The 20762-nt window shown below is 41.9% G+C and overlaps 1 protein-coding gene across 4 annotated transcripts in view; it reads left to right on the top strand.

Moving 5' to 3' along the window:
* TNIK (TRAF2 and NCK interacting kinase) overlaps window positions 1–20762 on the top strand; it is a 482068-nt gene that overhangs the window by 442949 nt on the left and 18357 nt on the right. For all 4 annotated transcript variants that reach the window (XM_064275470.1, XM_064275471.1, XM_064275469.1 and 1 more), the window contains 6 exons: window positions 7387–7516; window positions 13004–13168; window positions 14317–14428; window positions 15255–15425; window positions 17126–17269; window positions 20124–20258. In XM_064275470.1, the coding sequence (XP_064131540.1) occupies window positions 7387–7516; window positions 13004–13168; window positions 14317–14428; window positions 15255–15425; window positions 17126–17269; window positions 20124–20258 (857 nt within the window). The remainder of the gene's footprint in view (window positions 1–7386; window positions 7517–13003; window positions 13169–14316; window positions 14429–15254; window positions 15426–17125; window positions 17270–20123; window positions 20259–20762) is intronic.

Here is a 20762-nt window from a genome sequence, read left to right as displayed (position 1 = left end):
AATTAATACACAAATTGTTTTTGTGACATTGGTTACCAACCCTGCGATGTGCCAACACTCTCCCCTTCTCTACCCCAGGTTCCCTATTTCCATTTGTCCAGTTTTGCTGTCCCTTCCTGCCCTCTCATCCTTGCTTTTGGGCTGATGTGCCCATTTAGTCTTGTATACATGATTGAACTACGAAGCGTGTTTTTCGCATATGTTATTGTTTGCCCTATCCCCTCACCCCATTGCTGTTGAGTTGATTCTGACTGGTGATGCAGTGGTTAAGAGCTTGGCTGCTAACCGAAAGGTCAGCAGTTCAAATCCACCAGCCACTCCTTGGAAACTATGGGGCAGTTCTACTCTGTCCTACAGGGTCACTATGAGTCGTTTGCCCTATAGACCTGTATAATCTTTGGCTGAAGGATGAACCTCGGGAGTGACTTCAGTACTGAGTTAAAAGGGTGTCTGGGGGCTCTGTCAGACCAGCAAGTCTGGTCTTTGTTGTGTGTGGGTGGATTTGAAGTTTGTTCTGCATTTTTCTCCTGCTCTGCCTGGGACCCTCTATTGTGATCCCTGTCAGAGCAGCCGGTGGTAGTAGCCAGGCACCATCTTCTTGTTCTGGACTCAGCCTGGTAGAGGTTGGAGTAGCTGTGGTCCTTTAGACTAATCTTTCCCTTGTGTCTTTGGTTTTCTTCGTTCTCCTTTGCTCCAGCCAGGATGGGACCAGTAGAAATATCTTAGAGAGCCACTTACAGGCTTTTAAGACCCCAGATGCTACTCGCCACAGTTGGATGTAGAACATTTTCTTTATAAACTATATCAGTTGAGCTAGATGTCCCCTGAGAGCTATGGTCCCCAGCTCTCTACCTAGTAACTCGGTCCCTCAGGGAGTTTGGATGTATCTGTGAAGCTACTATGACTTTGCCTTGGTAAGTTGTGCTGACTTCCCCCAGTATTGTGTACTGTCTTACCCTTCACCAAAGTTACCACTTATCTGCTGTCTATTTAGTGTTTTTCCCTCCACACCCCTTCCCTCCTTTGTAAATATCAAAGATTTCTTTCTGTGCATAAACCTTTTTGTAAGTTTTTATAATCGTGGTTTCATACAGTATTTGTCCTTTTGTAATTGAGTTATTTCAGCATAATGCCTTCCAGATTCATCCATGTTGTGAGCTGTTTCACAGATTCATCATTGTTCTTTATCATTGTGTAGTATTCCATTGCGTGTGTGTTCCATAGTTTGTTTATCCATTCATCTGTTGATGGGCATATAGATTCTTTTGGTCTTTTTGCTTTTATGAATAATGTCACGATGAACATGGGTGTGCATATGTCTATTCATGTGATGACTCTTATTTCTCTAGGGTATATTCCTAGTAGTGGGATTCCTGGATCATATGGCATTTCTATTTCTGGCTTTTTAAGGAAGCACCATACCTTTTTCCGAAATGGCAGTACCATTTTGTATTCCCACAAGCAGTACATAAGAGTTCCAATCCCCCTGCAACCTCTCCAATATTTGTTATTTTCTGGTTTTTGTTTTTGTTTTTTTTTTAGTTCGTGCCAGTAAATGTCCCTGGACCCTTGTTTAAATACATTTGTAATACAGTTAGATTCTCTGGTCATAGTCTGCGTTCTTTCTTGGGATCCTGTGACCTCTGAAATCTTTTTTTTTCAATTTGTATACATTATGGTTCACTGTCTATGCCATACATTTCTATGAGATGTAAGAATGGATTTTTTTTCCTATCCTATAATAATAACCTAATTATAAGAAAATTGTTTTTGCACATCTTTTTCAGTTTTTAAAATGGAAAAACTTAACATTAGTTGCTCATTTTTTTGTGTTTTACCCATCGCTTTATATACATTATTAATCTCTCAACCCCAGTAGATAACAATCCTACAGAAGTTGGGAATTTTGTCTGTTTTATGTCATTTCTAGCATCTCACATAATGCATATCACATAATAAAATTTTAATAAACATGAATGAATGAATGAATGAGTGAACTGCTAAGGGGTTCAGAAGGATTGAAATGGCAGAGCTCTGAGCCCATAAAGGTAACAGGCAGGGAACAGGGAGTTAAAAGGAAAAGTAAGAAAAGTTTGTTTCACAAAAGGCAGGTGAGAAAGAAGAACAGAGAGGAGATACCAACAATGGCAAACACAGTCAAGAAACCCTCTTCCATGAGTTAAAAATGTTCTGCACTTCCAGAAAGACGAACTGTAGACTGCATTTTGCCTTTTCAAAAGAAATGTGTAAAAAGGTGATTCGAGACATGCAGAAATTTGTGGGAATTTTCAGGAATCCAAAGCCATTACATTATGTCAAACAACATGCTAATACAAAAGTTCAGATAAGTACCACATTCATCTTGATAAATCCCAAATGTTTCCTGGATTTGAAACTTAGGTTAAAGGTACTCCTCATGTGGATGTCTCAGCTGCATAATCAGTGCAAAGTAATCCACAGAATTTAAGGTACAATTCAATGCTACTACCTAGATAATCCATTGACTTCCAAAGCTAAATACTTCCGTTTATAACTTGTTTCCTCCTTTCAAACACCCTTCCCCACACTATATAAATAATGACCTGCATAGATGGACAAGTGACTTCACCAAGGGTAGTTTATCAAGGTGAAACCCTCTACAGTGTACGTACATAAATTTACATATGGCCTTAAATGTTAATCAGTGTATAGGTGTAACAATATAAATGTTTATGCGTACACATACACACACACGCACAGAATGCAGTATGAGTAGTTCTTATATCCTGCTGTTTGTTTATTCAGTCAACGAGTTGTCTCTGGTGCTATGACGGGAATCCCTGCCCTCAAAAAAATTAAAATCTACTGTTCAGGCAAAATACGTATAGCAAGCCATATGATTACATGACCCGATTAAGAAATGCTAAATGAGAAATGAAAGATCAATGTGTCAAGGAAGGACTGGGGAAGTCTTTGTCAAAAAGATTCAAAGTGTTTCAGCAGATAGAAAGCCAGCATGCCCACTAAGTGGACCTAGAAATAATCAAACACCCACAAATCCTCAGTGCTTTATGAATAAGTTTGCTTCTTCAGATACGACTATTGTAACTAGTCGCCTGAGCTCACCAAGCATCAAAAACAAGATACACTTATATTTGCACATAACCCTTTTGGAAGGAGCTATATATTTTGAAACTTGAAGAGGATTAGTCTTATTCAATTCAATGGACATTTTGGGGGATCAGTGATATGCCAGCGCTTTGTAGGTATTGGGGATTCAAAGATAAGTAAGGCCTGGTTCTAGAAGTGATCATGGTACCGTTGATGAATGCTGGGACTAGAAGGGTAAATAAATTGCCAAGAAACCAATGAGGAATTAACTCCTTAGCAGTCATGGAACAAATGAATATGTTAGGGACGCCTTTGCCTTATGGTCTCATCTCACTGAAAACACCATTTTGGCAGTGGGGTATTTTGACCCTACAGCATGCTCTTTGCACCATTAATAATGTGAGCAGTTAATACAACGTATGCAGAATGAGCAGGTATATACAAGAGACCAACCCTACACTATAGAGCAGTCTTAGACTCTCTTAGAGGAATTGTTCACTGTTGTAGAGAAAAATTGATAAAAGAAGAAATGCAGATTTCTATCTTTTATTCCGTCTGTATGGAAATCCAACAACCTATTGCACTGGGCAAATCTTCAGCAAAAGACCTCTTTAAAGTGTTCAGAAGCAAAGATGTCACTTTAAGGTCTAAGTTGTGCCTGACCCAAGCTGTGGTATTTTCAGTTCCCTTGTATGCATGCAAAAGCTGGACAATGAATAAGGAAAACTGAAGAATTGATGCCTTTGAATTATGTTGGCAAGGAATATTGAAAATACCATGGACTGCCAGAAGAACAAACAAATCTGCCTTGGAAGAAGTGCAGCCAGAATGGTGTCCTTCTCCAGGGACTGGTCCGTCCTGATAACGTATCCAAAGTATGTGAGACAAAATCTCACCATCCTCGCTTCTAACGAGCATTCTGGCTGTACTTCTTCCAAGACAAATTTGTTCATTCTTCTGGCAGTCTGTGGTATATTCAGTATTCTTCAACAACATTGTAATTCAAAGGCATCAGTTTTTCTTCAGTCTTCCTTATTCATTGTCCAGGTTTTACATGCATACAAGGCGATTGAAAATACCGTGGCTTGGGCCAGGCACAACTTAGTCCTCAAAGTGACATCTTTGATTTTGAATACTTTAAAGAGGACTTTTGCAGCAGATTTGCCCCATGTAATATGTCATTTGATTTCTTGACTGCCACTTCCATGAGCATTGACTGTGAATCCCAGTAAAATGAAACTTTGGTATTTTTTCCATTTATCATGATGTTGCTTATTGGTTCAGTTGTGAGGATTTTTGTTTTTCCATATTTATATTCAGTCAATCCACTGCACCTGTTTAGTAACTTCAAAGTAGTAAGTGCCTTGCTATCCATTTCTTGTCTGGACTCACCTTCTCATCTTTTCCCCTCTCCCTTTTGGATGAAAATCCTTAAGATGTGTCTTCTCTGCCCCAGAGATATTACAAATCTGGCATGTTTCTTGCTTCTTGGATGGAATGTTTAATCAAGCCACTGGACTCTGGTAGAATCCAAGAGGCCAAAGATGATTTTTAAATATACAAGAAACAATTAAAAATAACGAAACAAATGCTAAGGGATGCAATTAATGCATCTATCGAGACAAACAGGACTTGATACCTTTCCTGTTTTTACAAAACCCACTAGAAAAGGAAGGCAGCTGGGAAAGTAAGATAATAATCAGTACCATATTGGCAACTACTCCCTTTTCCTGAAGCCGCCTTGTACCAAGCCTGCACCTGTGGGAGAGCCACAGGACCTGTCTTGAGTTCCTAAGTAGAAGTTTTCTGTCATGCAAATAAGGTATTTCACCTGATAGTCATGGTGAAGCTCAGTATGGGAAGTCATTTACAACTTTTTGAGGCCTGACATTGTGCTCTGTGCACGGGTCACACAGAAAAGAATAGGCTCATGCTCTTGGGCTGTGCCGAGATCTTGTACCTTCTCCCATTGTATCATTTTGGTTTTTGCCTTTTTCTTTTTTCTTGCATTTTTGAAGTTTTCATTGTGAGAAAATATATATAACATAAAATTTGCCACTTAACCATTTTTAGGTATGCAATTCAGTGCCATTAATTACATTCATGATGTAGTACAGCCATCACTGTCTATTTCCAAAATGTTTTCATCACCCCGAACAGAAACTCTGTACCCGTTAAGCATAAACTCCTCACTCCCCCTTTGCTCCTCGGCCCCTGGTAACCTCTAATCTGCTTTCTGTCTGTAGGTATTTGCCTGTCCTAGGTATTTCGTATAAGTGGAATTATATTTCTCCTTTTGCGTCTGATTTATTTCACTTAGCATAGTGTTCCCAAGGTTCGTCCATGCCGTAGCATGGATTAGAACCTCATTGTTTTATTGCTGAATAATATTCCATATGTATATCACGTTTCATTCATCCATTCATCTGTTGACGGACATTTGGGCCTTTTCTACCTTTTGGCTACTGTGAATAATGCTGATATGAACATGTATATACTTATTTGTTTGAGTCCCTGCTTGCAGTTCTTTTAGGCACATACCTAGAAGTAGAATTGCTGGGTCATATGGTAATTCTACGTTTAACTTTTGTAAGAACCTCCAACCAATTTTCTGCAGTGGATACGCCATTTTACATTCTTAAACACAAGAGCAAAAATCAAACTGAAAGTAAATATTCCACAGTGTGGGGTCATTAGATTGATAGATAGCTGATATCGAGTCAACTATGATTCATGGTGACCTTACATACAACAGAGCGAAAGGTTGCCCTGTCTTGCATCATTCTCACCATCGCTGGCATGTCTGAGTTCATTGTTTTTGGCCAGTTCATCTTATTGAGGGTCTCCCTCTCCATTGCTGGCCCTCTACTTTACCAAACATGATGTCCTCCCCAGCTATCAATCCCTCTTATTGGCATGTCCACAGCAAGCAAGTCAGACAATCTTTTGTTGTAATCTATGAAGTTTTCATTGGCCAACTTTTGGAAGTAGATCTCCAGACCTTTCTCTCTAACCTGTGTTAGCCTGGAAGCTCCACTGAAACCTGTCCACCATGAGTAACCCTACTGTTATTTGAAGTAGCAGTGGCATCGCTTCCAGCATCACAGCAACGCACAAGCCACTGTAGTATGACAACCTGACAGATGGATAGTGGTTGGGGTCATTACAGAGGTTTAAAAAACTACTTAATACTGCTTGAGCTAAAAAGCCCAGTTGATGGATGCCCCAGGAAACCAGAATGCCCTTAACTGATATTTCTTCCTTATAAATAGTGGAAACCCAGTTTATCTAATGATTATCTTTTGAGCTCTACTGTGTGTCCATCTCTATACTGGGTACTGGGTGTACAGTGGCAAACAGAGGCAAGGACGCTGCCCTCACAAGCATATGTTCCAATGAAACAGGGAGAAAGTAAAAGAGAATCCAAAAGATAAAGAATTACAAATTCTTATGACAGCAGTTAAGAAAACAGGGCAAAGAGAAAGAAGAGGAGCATCTGGTGGGATAATACATGGATAGATGGTAAGGGATGGCTTCTTGGGGGAAAGTATCACTTAAGAGGAAATGAGAGGAATGAAAAGCAGCCAGCCGAGAGCCTGGGTGGGAGAGAACTTCCCAGGCAGAGGGAAAAGATTTGGGGTATCTGCTGGTCAAAGAAAAGAGAGAGGGGATCAGATCATGCAGAGCATGGTGGGTCCTGACACTGACTTCAGCATTTTTTTGCATGGAGAGTGGGAAGCCAGCTTACTTTGGCTGCTGAGTGGGCAGTGGCCAAGAGGGGATGGGGCAGATTGGAATATCAGTTCAGGCGTCAGTGTACATTAGAAATTGATCCCACTTATATAAGTAGGTAGGTAGGTAGAGGGAGAGAGAGATAGGTAAATAGGTGCCATCAAGTCTACTCAGAATCACAAGGACCTTATTTTCAGCACAACAAAACATTACCCAGTCCTTTGTCATCTTCACGATTGAGTCCATCATTTTGGCTATTGTGCCAATCCGTCTTACCAGGGATCTCCCAGTTACCAGGGGTGAGAGGGAGAGGGAAGCAGGGGAGTCTTTGCTTAGAGGGCATTGAGCTTCTGGTATTGGTGGTGGAATAATTTAGAAACAGATAGTGGTGATAGCTGTACAATGTGATGAACATTATCAGTGTCTCTGAATTGTACATGTAAAAAATATTGATTGGCAAGTGTTTTGTTATATATATTTTTACCACAAAAAAAATTAACATGGACAGGAAACAGGTATACCCCGAACGGACATACTCATTGATACTGTTCCTTCCAATCTCAGACCAACGGGAGCCCCTGGGACCAACGAGCAGTACAACGTGGGGATGGTCGGGACGCGTGGGCTGGAGACCTCCCATGCCGATACTTTCAGCAGCAGTATTTCAAGAGAAGGAACCTTGATGATAAGAGAGGTAAGTCAGTATAAAAACTGTAGAGAAGTGCATTTCTAAAGTGGTTTTTATTTTAGCGTTTTCACAGAGAATGCTTACGGCATGTATTTTAAGCCTGGGGAATGAGGAGGGGGAGAACCCTTGCTTCTAGACGGTTGAGTGATTTTAATTGCCCGCCTCCTTTCCTGCATCCTTCTACGCTTTTGCAGAGTGACTTAATTACATTAGTGCAAATTCTCCAGTAGGAGCTATGCAAATTGGAATACAGAATTTGGGCCTGAGGCTATAAAACCAGCAAACACAGATGTTTCCTACAACAGGAAAAGAGAAATGAATGGTCTCTGAATAGCACCAGTGGCCATGTTCTGCCTCCTCCCGCCATGGTTTTATCCTTGTGTATTTTATGTAGAGAGTGCTCAGTCGTTCCAAGACATGGTGATATCATCTTTTCTAATTAAGTCAATAAGCTATTTTGGTAGAAGAACAAAGAAATAAGCAGATCTCCTTAAAAATGTACCTTAGCACTTGGGAGGATTTTGTTTTTTTAAACCTCAGGAACATCATGTGATTTGGGAAGATTACATGTTCCCTTTCACCCGTCCTTCCAATGTGTAATAATTCCCTACTTACGCCTGCTCACCAGAAGTGCCTTGACAAATTAGAATCCATCTTTTCTTCTTGTTCACTTCATCGCCACCATGCAAGTTCAAGAGCAGGTTTTTACTTGTAAGGAAAGTAATGGTTGGTAACATTGGGCAAAGGCTACTTCAACTCTCCCAGCATCCGTTTGCTCATCTATAAAATTTCATAAGGAACAGTATATAAGTCATAGGACAGGTGGGAGGATTAAATGAATTATTACATGTAAGCATTCAGTCCATGTTAACTATTTTATTTTCTCACACTCACCAAAGAGTTGAGTTCTCCCTTTACTTGAGTACTCTCCACTCTTCCCTCTGACACACAGACATACATGATCTGCCATTCTCCTTCCTCAGCTAGGACAGAGTTGGGAAATCCTAATAGTAGGCTTTGCTCTCCAAAAAGGGCATCTCAGTTTTGTGAGAAAGAAAGGAACTGCAGTTTTGAAATGAATAAGGCCTTTGAAGTAATAATTGGAGCAGGGTTATAACTGGAAGACTGGTTCACAGAGCAACTTGCTAGAATTTCATTTTGTGTCCTTGCAGAATCTGTAAAGTAGGCTTTAAGAGTCCATTCACGTATGCTCAAAATGAAAAACAGACTTGGCCGTGGAAGCTGACATTGTATACTGCTGGTATATAAATCTCCCAGTGTGGTAAATGGATAATTTAAATAGAAGTGTGGAAGGTTTCTATCACTCCAGCTTGCCACCTGGGAAAACACAAGGGAGAACGTTCTAGAGTGAGTTGCTTTCTGACTCCAAATAAAAGGGCTATAATTTCTGGAGTGATTTAAATAAAATTTGTTTGGGTCTCTATGACGGAGTCAGTTGGAGCCACATTTTCAGTTCTATTGCCAGCCATATCTGAATGGCTCCATGCTATTTAAAACACTCCAATATTGTATGACCACAGCCAATCACTTTGGAAATAGCATTCACCAGTGTCTTGTATGAGTATAATTTGTTGAGGGACCAAAAATCTTTTTTGTCCTCTGAGTTTCTGAATTCTACCTTTCCCAAATGTGGGCTTTTAAAATAACAGACCTTGAGTTGAAATCTACTAAAAAGCACCTGCTTTATAAAGATAAACTCAAGATAAAGTATGTGCCTAAAAAATAATAAGAAAATAAAGTAAAAACTCCTTATAATAGCACTGGCTTATAGGGTGCTATTAGTTCAGTTCCCCAAGATGAGCATCAAGGAGAACTCACACAACTTATTCTCATATGAGTAGACTAGATAGTTCTATTAGAAGATACCGGATCTCCTAGCCACAGTATTGTACATAGTCGTTGTTAGTTGCCATCAAGTCAATTACGGTGACCCCATGTGTGCAGAGTAGAACTGTGTTCCATAGGATTTTCAAGGCTGTGACCTTTTAGAAGCAGATCACCAGGCCTGTCTCCCAAGGGGTTTCTGGGTGGGTTCAAACCACTAACCTTTTGGTGAGTACTGGAGCGCTTAACCAGTTGCAGCACCCCAGGGACTTTGTGTTTGGTAGCCACTTGAATTCCCCCTTATAGTACACAGCTCTGCACGTGTGATTATAGCTTTCCCTCTTCCACAGTCCCACAGGACCTTTCCTTACTCTAGCTTCAGAACACACCACACCAGCTCTCATCCTCCGCTGTGCCCATGGGGGCCTGTCAGCCAGAAGAGCTATCCCTTCCCCACCGCCTGCCCATTCCTCACCCAGCAGACCCCTGTGGGTCCAGCTCAGCTTTCCATTCCTATTTGAAGCCTTTCCTGGGACTCCGTGGGCCTCTGTCCACAGCACCTTCCTCACTGACCAGCTAGTATCTGTGTAGTATCTGTCCACCTGACCCTGAACCAGAGCACTAACTTGTCATCACGAAGGCTCTCTTGGTTACGAATAATGGGAAGGGGGATGAGGGGAAAGGAAGACACTTAACCAAAAAAAAAAAAAAAAAAAAGTAAGGAGGGAGGATAAGGAGGTTAAGATTTGGAGGTATTTTATGGAAGGAACTCAGTGATTTGGGCATCCCTGCAGTTCTGGACCCAGAGCTAAAAAGTGGTCAAGTGCTCAGGCAGCTTCTCTTGTACATGTCTCTAGCTTTCTCACTCTGTTTCACCTTCCCCATGTCTTTGCTTTCCTCCACATTTCTCCTTTGTTCCTCTCTCTTTCTGAAGACCAGCTTTCTCTTCTTCACATGCACATGCTCTTCGGTCCCCTCCCTCCATTGCAAGATAACTCACCTCATTCCTGTTCACCTGCCTGGCAGAGACAAGCTAGTATCTCTCGGTCCTAATATGAAATTTCAGTGGGAATCTGATCCTGCTTGCTCAGGTAGTCCTGAGCATGGCTAGAGAGCAGAACCATCTAGTACAAACAGGGTGGCCCAGGGCACCGGGGATCTGGCACCAGACAGCCTGGGTTCAAACCCTGATTTCACTACTTACAGCCTGCATCACTGGGTTCCTTCCATGAAATACCTCCAAGTTAATTAAATTCTTTGTATAGCAGTTTTGTCATCTGTAAGATGGGGACAGTGGAAGCTAGCCCACGGTGTTATTGCGAGGAGTCAATGAAGTGACATCTGTAAAGTATAAGCACAGTGTCAGTGCTTCAGTACCCACTCCAGGAGAATGGTGAAGAACCTGAAGATCAAAGAAATTGTTGGGGTCTTTTAACCAGTTTCTCGAAGGCCAGGGGCTATTGCTTGTGTATCTTTGTGGCCCCAGCAGAGTGCCCGGCACAAAGAAGGTATTTAATAAGAAGGTGTTGGTTGAATGAACAAAAGGGTGATGACTCAGAAGTGGGCAGATTGAGGGGTCATTGCAGGATTCCTTCAGGCTTCTCTCTGTCTGGGCCATTTCCCTTCGTTAGCCTCTTCACGTTTCTTTTTATAACCAGTACGTCTGCACCAGTTTTCAGCTTGAGGCAGAATGCTGCTGATATAAGAGAGCTAGATTGCAAAATTCTAAAGAGACAATGTGTGATTTATGCTACTGGAAAGTTGGGGGAAAATGTTAAAAAGCTTTTCAGTATTTGAACGCAAGTTAGAAGGAAGGAGAAGCTGCCGGGTACACAAAAAATAGGGGATAACAAGATAAATTAGGACTGAGCTCCCTAAATGTAATTTAGAAGATGAAATGTTCAACTCTGAGAATAGGCATAAGCCCTGGGACAAAATGAATGCAGAGAGTGTCCCTCCCACACATTGTCCCTCCCACACAGTGTGTAGTCCGGGAGCATGTTGCCAAGAAACAGGACACTAAGGCTTTCCAGTTCTTTCTCAAGCTTGCTGGCAACATCAATTACCTGCACCCCTTCAGAAATGTGAGAGTCTGTTTCCTCTTTCAAGGGCCTCCTTTCACTTCCGGCCAGAGGCAGGTGCAGAGCTGCCATTGCAAGGCCAGGACAGACTCCAGAAGGAAGAAGCCAGGCTGGTGAGATGGGCAAAGGACATAGACCCTTGCCCCTGACCATGCCAGTGAAGACAGAGGTGCAGCTGTCTACCTTGGCCCCACCAATAGCTCCGTGTTCAGCAAAATGCTACACACTTTGTAGGTGCTGAGAATGTTGGGCGAATAAATGAAAGAAAGAAAAGGCAGAGAGGGGAATCACATCTGCTCAGAGAAAGGAGCCAGCTACATAAATGCTATTCAAAAAGTACGGCACTAGCTAGGTCTACAGTGTGGATATTGGCTTTTAAGGACCAGAGTTGTCTGGTGATCATGTCTTTCTTCCCTAGGATTTCTAGGATGAGGCTATGTTCTGCAGAGCAGTGGTTTCTAAACTCGTTAGGTCACGCAACCCTCTCAGTAAAATTTATAGAGCATGTCACAAAATACAATGTATTTATTTATTTACAAATCATACATTTGCCCTCCTGTGCTGACATATTACATGCATTATAAAATATCTTAAAAAAAAAAAAAGTTGCCTTCAAGTCAGCACCAACTCATGGTAACCCCATGTGTTTCAGAGTAGAACTGCTCCATAGAGTATTCATAGCTGTGATCTTTCAGAAGGAGATCACCAAGGCCTTTTTTCTGAGGTGTCCCTGGGTAGGCTTGAGCTGCCAACCTTTCTGTTAGTAGCCAAGACTTAACTGTTGGCCACACCCAGGGACTCCAAAAAGGGATATAAACAGTATTTCAAATGCCCTGCTAGTGAGGATGACTTCACTTTGTTACTACCTACTATCAGTGCACAGTAGTTACTTATCGAGAGATTTAACATCAGGGATGTTGAAATTCAACGTAGTAGACATAAATCCATATTCTCAAATAATCGTCTTCATCGTTTCAATATTTTTTGGTAACTCCTGTCAGATCTGATTAGTTAATCATTGTTCTGTCCTCAGTACTGACAGAAAGCCCTATGAGTTGGGTAAGCACCATCTCTGCCATTTTCTTGTGGTATACTTGTGTGCGAATTATTAGTATTCTCTCACCCCACTACTGTTTTCCAGCAATATTTTAAGTCTTGAATCTATGTTGTGGGTTTATTTAATTGTAACCTGATGACGTGGTCTGCACATCCAGTTATCTGGTACACATACACACACACGCACAACCAAAGAGGAAGTCACAAACACAGATCCCACTCAGGCCCTCCACCTTGTGGCATTTCCATTTCCCCACAGGGGACCCATACGCCATATTTGACTCCTGAGTGCCCCTCACACAAAAGCATAATGCCTCAGGGTCAACCTGTATACTAAATATTCATTTAAAAATGTAATTTCTTTCTTATTTTCTTAGGTAAAGTCAAAATTTGAGTGTTACCTCCCATACCTCAGTGGGCCCATTTGGAAACCAGAGTACCTGTGCACATGAGGGGTGTGTCGGTCATGGCTTTTGCCCTGCATTCTAATGCTCCCTGTTGTACCCCTCAGACATCCGGAGACAAGAAACGATCTGGCCACAGTGACAGCAATGGCTTCGCCGGCCATATCAACCTCCCAGACCTGGTGCAGCAGAGCCACTCGCCAGCCGGAACCCCAACCGAGGGCCTGGGGCGTGTTTCCACCCACACCCAGGAGATGGACTCCGGGACTGAAGTAGGTGTTGGGCAGCAGGTGCAACAGTTCTGTCCTCCTTCTGGGGTTCAGGAACCCTACTGTCTGCAAGATTGAGGCTTTGCCAAGCTCCCTGAAATGTGTTTGGTTGGTTTCTACTCAATAGCTATTAATGCAAAAACTCAAAATGGAGAAAATCATAGAATCAGAGCAGTGAAAAGTTCTCAGATAACATCTGGATCAATACCCGTTTTAGAGATAAGAATACTGAGGCTCAGAGAGGCTAAGTGACTCAAACCAAGGCTCACAGCTGGTTTGTGGCAGAACTGGGATCAGAACTGGGACCTCCTAGCTCCTAGGCCAGTGATAAAAACTTCAGGCTATAGAGATTGGAGCCCTGGTAGACAGTGGTTAAAGATCTCGGCTGTTAACCAAAAGGTTGGCAGTTCAAAGCCACCAGCCACTCCTTGGAAATCCTATGGGGCAGTTCTGCTCTGTCCCAAAGGTGTGCTGTGCATTGGAATTGACTCAACGGCAACGGGTTTGGTTTCCTCAAGATTTCAAGGCCAACAGTTGAAAAAATGAATTGCCCTCAAACCTAGTATCTTCATGAAGTCCCCAAAAGGCATGTACATATAAGAAAATGATCATAGGAAGAAAAATTCCTCAGTCCCTGGATGAAATCATCCCTGAATTGAAGATTTTAAGGCTTTTTTAGCCAATGCCAATCCACCTGCATCACCAGGCCAGAGTGGAAGATCCCAAAGGCCCCAAGAGGGAGCCTCCTGGGGCAAGTGTGTTCAGGATGAAGTGCGGCTGTGTATACCTGCTTACTTAGTCCATTGCTGATTGTGTCAGTAAGATTGCGTTTACTTAAAGAGAGAAGCTCTGTCACCCTGTGATCTTACAGATATTCAGGTACCACATATGGTTCAAAATGGAATTAGCTCACTGCGCCTCCTGCAGTCTGATAATTAACGAAGCCCTGAAATGCACCGTGGCCAGTGAGTAACAGTACCAGGAGATGCTGGGGAGAGGCAGGCACCTTGCCCAGGAGGTTAGAGTGTGAACAGCTGGGTGCACTGAAGAGTCTGTAATCATTTTAAAGCCTGAGCAGAGCATGGTTTGCATTACTTGCTCCTGCCGTATTTATTCACCTGCTCTTCTGAATCTTCTCGCTTTTTGATTAGTACGGCATGGGGAGCAGCACCAAAGCCTCCTTCACCCCCTTTGTGGATCCCAGAGTTTACCAGACGTCTCCCACTGATGAGGATGAAGAGGATGAAGAATCAGCAGCGGCAGGTGAGCTAGAAGGTGCTTTAGGCACAGCTTGTTTTCCCTTTCTGGTGTGGCCTGATAAGGAAATCAATCATCAGCTCAGCTGTTAAGCCATTTACTACTTAGGCCCTATCTTACATGGATGTTTTTTATTATTATTATTTGTGTAGGAGTTCTCAAACAAATTTCTTTCCTTCCTTTCCGTCCCACTACCCACCCCGCTCCCCAGTCTTCCATTTTGCTTCTGGTAGGAACCCAGAAGTATCCAGGGACCCTAGCAAAGCTGTTCCTCAGAGTTCTCTGAACTTACTGCTAATTTCTCAAAAGCAGTTTCTGGGTACCATGCGGTACACACAGTAGGCATTCCATAAGTGCTTGTTGGCCTGTATTGAGTTCTAGGTGTGTACTTTCCACCACAAAAGTCTGGCTGATTTAGAGGAACATTTTGCTTCCTAGACTTCTACAGCTCACTAATCCTCAAAGTCACCTTAGGCCAATGTGTCAAGTGATAATGCGGATTTTAGGAAGTCAGTCTTTCCTTCATATATTATAGGAGGTGGGGATGGTGTGTTTAATTTTGTAAGATTAGTATCAATCTTCTAAACCACCCAAATAATATCTGTAAACCTTTTTTGCTAACGGATAAAATATTGCTTCTAAGAATGACTTATAATTTATTGCTAAAAAAAAAAAAAAGAAGTATAAACTGTAGATACATTCCCAGTTTCTTTGCCTTTGCTATAATTCACACTAAACAAGGAGAAATCCCGGTGTTTTGAAACCCCTTCTCCATATCTCCACTGGTTAGCTTTTAAGATGCCACTGACTTCTCTGATTCTTTTTCTCAAAGCTCTGTTTACTAGCGAACTTCTTAGGCAAGAACAGGCCAAACTCAATGAAGCAAGAAAGATTTCAGTGGTAAACGTAAACCCAACCAACATTCGGCCTCATAGCGACACACCAGAAATCAGAAAATACAAGAAACGATTCAACTCAGAAATCCTTTGTGCAGCTCTGTGGGGTAAGTCGGGACTTTTTATTACTGTTTAATGAACTGCCCCAAATGTTAAAAGCCTATGGATCCTACCATCAGAAGAGCCCTGGCTTCATTATGGGTGTTAGATACCTGGCTTCGGACTCTTGTGGTCTCGGGTGAGACCAAGAGCAGTTTTATATGTAGAAAGAGCTAATATGCTGCCCAGGGCAACAGGAACAGATTCAAAACTACCTTGTCACATAACAGTGACGGGCTAAAGCCCAACGGCAGAACCAGCTACCACTTACCACCCACGTGCTGTGTGCCCAGCACTGTGTGATGTGCCCACATCCTATCTCTGTGATCACTCAGCACCCTGCACGGGGAGTAATGGCATTACTTCCATTTCACGGCTGAAAAAACCGCTGAGCATATTTATGTGAATTACCCAAGCTACGCAACTAGCGGTAGCATGATAAACTTGGAAAGTACAACAGATGATGAACCTGCGTTTAGCTCAAAACCTCGATTACATTTGTAGTTCTTGTAAAAAAGTTCTGCAGGTTTTAGCTGACCCCAAACTCTGAATAGGTGTGATGTGATTCTATCAAAGTCGTGATCCGCGTTACTATAAATGTCACATACAGGTCAAGGAAGGACACGGCCCTTTTGTACCCATCTAACATGCTATGCTTAGTTTGGAGCACTATGATTTTAAAGGGGCAAGAACATTTGGGAGGTGAGCGGGGAAAAGTGAGAAGCCTGGAAACCGTTTCATGTGAGGTGTGATGGAGGGGCCTGAGACTCTTTCCTCTGCAGAAAGACAGTCGGGAAGAAGAAAAGATGGCCATCTTTAGATATGTAAAGAGTTGACAAGTGGACGAGGGTGTTGACATATTCATGTGGCACAGAAGGTAGAAGTGTAACAAGTAAGAGAAGCTAGAGAGTCCATGTTCTTTAATACAGCCCATTGCACAGTGTACCTCTCGACCTGTGTGTGTGTGTGTGTGTGTGTGTGTGTAATTTGCCTAAAGATGAACTTTTTAGGATTGTAGCTATCCAGACAAAACCACTTACTGCCAGAGCTTTTGTACTGGGGATTACCGTATTGGGAGGCAGGCTAGACTAGATTTAGATAGCTGAGGAGTCCCTTACAGTCACTGTTTCTATGATTCTCAGGCTATTAAACCATGTCTTGGATTGGGTTATTAGTTCCCTAACAGAGAGCAGAACCTTGAGGGTATGGAACATGTGAGGAAGAGGAATGGATTTTCTTCCAGTGGGGTATGGAAATGGGGAACTCTATTACATGTTGAAGGTGGGTAGACTAGAAGTCACTGCATGAATAGGGATCAGATGAACTGTGGGGAGGGAGAGGGATGGTATTTATAGGGAGAGCCAAGAAAGAGGTGGTTGTCACAGGAAAGGCATAAAGGCCAACTGTGCTAGCTTCACAGCTGCGCCTAAGGCTTCTCTTGAGAAGGGCTCTCCATCCTTGGTAGTAAATGGCTGGATGTAATGAATGCTGCTACCAGTTTATAGAAGAAAACAGTAACACTTCATTACCAGAGGGACAGTGATTTAATTACTGTGTCAGAGCTTCTGCTTCTCTACTCCTGGCTGTAGTGCCTGTTTGCTCATTAATTTATATTTACAAGGCAGTTTCTTAGGTTTTATGGGGACCCAAGATGCAGAAGATGAAAGCTCAGAAAAAGTCATTCTTAGGGTGCTTCTTATATTTGCAGGCGTAAACCTCCTGGTGGGAACTGAAAATGGCCTGATGCTTTTGGACCGAAGTGGGCAAGGCAAAGTCTATAATCTGATCAACCGGAGGCGATTTCAGCAGATGGATGTGCTAGAGGGACTGAATGTCCTTGTGACAATATCAGGTATGTCACTAGGATGACTGAGTCCTCCAGGTCTATATGGTGGGAAAGGTGGTCGCCTTGTTTCTGAGGAAACAGTAAGTCCTGCCCTTCCCAGCTAACAAACAATGTGACAGATTGTAGCAATGTAGCCAGGGCGAGATCACCCACATTTTGTAAGGCAGAGAGTGACCTGCAAAGGAAAGTCTCACCTCTGCATTAGATTTAAATTGGGCAGAGACGTTAGCACAAAGACAGTATATTTATAGGCCTTTAACCTCTGCCAGAACTCAGCAAGGATCTCTTTAAGGTGTCAGAGCTCCAGCTGTTGCTATCACTCTCCTCTGGAGAAATAAAAATGTAGGCCTCTGGGAGTGGGAACTTCTGTAAGCAGAAACTTCTCTGGTCTCTTTTCTCGCGAGAACTGCTCTTACTTACAGTCCACTGATGTTTTGGCAAGTTCATCTGGTAATCTCTACAGAGAGATTTGAGTGTGAGGGTCATTACTGCCACACTCTGCTGCTTTCTGGTTCCCAAAAAGAGCTTTTAAAAAAAAAAAAAAATGGGGATGAAAGTGAAGCCCTAATTATTAGCAAGTTGAAAATGTAACCTGAAAAAGTTGGTGGTTATTAAAAGAAAGGGTTTTTTTTGGGTTTTTTTCTGATGTGTTTGAAGGAGTTTGACAACACCTCTCTCTTCCCCACCCATCTTGTCCAGTGTGAAATCAACTGTACCAACTGCACATTACCACCTGGTGGTGGTGGTTGTTAGCTGCCATCCAGTTGACCATCAACTCATGGTGACTCCGTGCACAGTGGAACAAAACACTGCCCAGTCCTGTACCTTCCCATGATCAGTTGTGGATCAGACCATTGTGATCCACAGGGTTTTCTTTGGCTGATTTTCAGAAATAGATTACCAGGCCTTTCTTCCTAGTTTATGGAGATATGAAAATTCAGGCCGTACCCTAGAACAGTGGGTCAGACTCTAGGTGTGAAACCCAGGCATCAGTAGCTTTGTTAGCTACCAGGATGTTTCCAAACTGCAGCCAAGATTGAGAACCATGACTCCAAAGTCAGCCATTGTTTCGCAGAGAGCTGCAGGATTGAACTTTGAAAAAAGCTCAGCTCTCCAGCGTACTTCTGTTTTGAGAAGATGCCTTCATTTGGCGCCACAATTGCCTCTTCCTTTTACCTTCCTACTGAATATTCAGAGTTTCTTCTCTCTTTATTCTCTCTAACTGAGGGTTAACCAACTAAATTCTTGCATTATCGTTTGAGTTTAATTCTGTCTCATCCTTTGTTCTGGTTAATTGCTTTCTTGATTGCTGTGCCCCCAAATCTGAATTAAAGACATGCATCTGCCAGTCATCTGCCCAAAGTGGAAGCACTACCTGAAAAGTCACATTCAGGCTTCATTTTGTTGTTAGTGACACGCCTCTAAAGAATGCAGCCGTTTCCTCTGATCGTGAGGCACACATGGGGAAAGGAGAAAATGAAAATAGGAGCAAAGGATTCTTGAACTGTCCTGTGTTGGCATAGAAAGAAGGACACACCAGCCCTCCTGCCCATCCCAGATACTGTGATCAATGCAGTCTAGGCTTTTAGTTACTTTAAAAGTGAATAGTAACTGCACAGTGATTACCTAAATTTATAAATGCACTCTCTTGTCAAATCCAGTGTGCAATGCTTTTGTGAACTCTCTTCTTCTAGTATATATCTCATCTATAAAATGTAAAGCAGCTTTTGAAGCCTGAGAAAAATCAAAGAGAAATAAAACCCGCAACCTTAAATTTCTGATTACTTTCGAAGAACCACCCCAATGGATTTTTCTTATCTGGTACTCAGATAATTTAATGGAATATTTCGATGTTGTTCCTGGCATATTCTTAGAAGATGTTACCTTATCATCTGCTGAATTCTTTACTCCAGAATCACTTTACCAAAGGGAACATTTAAGTTTTTTTTTTTTTTTTCAAGTACACATCATCTTTCTTTTCCTATTTTTGTTTTGCTTTCCTTTCCATGGAACTCAACACCCTAAACTTGTCCAATGTTTTCTGAGCCTACATCACCTACATTGAACTTCTTTCTCTTATCTCCTTTTTAAATTTCTTTTTCTGTTAAATAAAATAAGACTACTGCCAGCTACCATCTTTAAAGTAATAGAGGAGGGTGATAAGTGGCTCTCTGTTAACACCTGTTACTGGGTTAGAGGATGAGGAAAAGGCAGTCATATATAAGTGTAATGCTGAAATGTCCGGTTGTCGGCACTCCTAAATGTAAGTAGATTTCAAATATCTTGGAACTCTGGTCAACCACTCTGTCTCAGAGTTAGGTCTTACTGAGTTCAGCAAATGCCACCCTTTGCCCTAGGAAGAGAGAATAAAAGCACCTTACTCAAATAAGAAGGAGCCCTGGTTGTGCAATGGTTAAGCACTAGGCTACTAACCAAAAGGTCAGTGGTTCAAACCCACCAACCACTCCACGGCAGAAAAGACCTGGTGGTCTGCTCCTGTAAAGATTATAGCCTAGGAAACCCTATGAGGCAGTTGTACTCTGTTCCCTAGGGTCACTGTGAGTCAGTATCGACTTGACGACACACAACAACACTCAAATAAGAAACCACCTGAAAGTAAAAAACAAATTGTGAAATGATGATTTGTCCAAAATACTTAGAGCTAGTTTTTTTTTTTTTTTTTTTTAACTGTTAGTCCTGGCAAAGATAACAACTTGTGGTCATTATGCCTTCACACTATTTAAAAAAAAAAATAAAAAAGTTTTTAAAATCAATCATTAATTGATTAAAATGGAGATGAGGAAGGAGAGAGAAGAGGCTATCCCACAGAGCTTGAAATTAAAGCTTTTTCTTTCAACAGGAAAGAAGAATAAGCTACGAGTTTACTATCTTTCATGGTTAAGAAACAGAATATTGCACAATGACCCAGAAGTGGAGAAGAAGCAAGGCTGGATCACTGTCGGGGACTTGGAAGGCTGTATACATTACAAAGTTGGTAAGTCTCAAGCCATAGACTTTTAAGTTTGGTCTCTTCATTCAATCAGAATTATTCAGTTAAGTTTCATTCCAACTTTTCTATCAGATATTCATGATATGTCAGTGACCGGTATAAAACATCGCTGGAGCTTAAGTTTGTTTCCATTACTTCCAAACAAGTCAGATTGAGGTATAAAGAATGCATTCAGAATGAAGTTATCAGATCTTGTTTGAACATTTATATTCACTCCTTCCCAAAGACCAATTAGAATGACAATAAAGGAATAAAAATGCCCTAAGCCCACAAGGACAAAGGGACCAGGAGAAGAGAAGACAGCAAACAAGATGTGTCAACAAAATTGAACAAGGGTACTTGGATGACTGGGGACAGACTTGGCATGCCAGGAAGTGCCAAATTCTAAGTCTACAGTAAAAGAAGTCATAAAAATCTATCTAATCACTCAACAGAATCCAGCACGGCCCATAATCTGAAGCTCCAGGTATATCTGAGATGGAGCTGTGG

The sequence above is a fragment of the Loxodonta africana genome, chromosome 23 (assembly GCF_030014295.1).
Source record: "Loxodonta africana isolate mLoxAfr1 chromosome 23, mLoxAfr1.hap2, whole genome shotgun sequence".
NCBI classification, from domain to species: Eukaryota; Metazoa; Chordata; class Mammalia; order Proboscidea; family Elephantidae; genus Loxodonta; species Loxodonta africana.
Note: the sequence above shows the minus strand (reverse complement) of the source record. Positions and strands in the feature narration are given on the sequence as shown.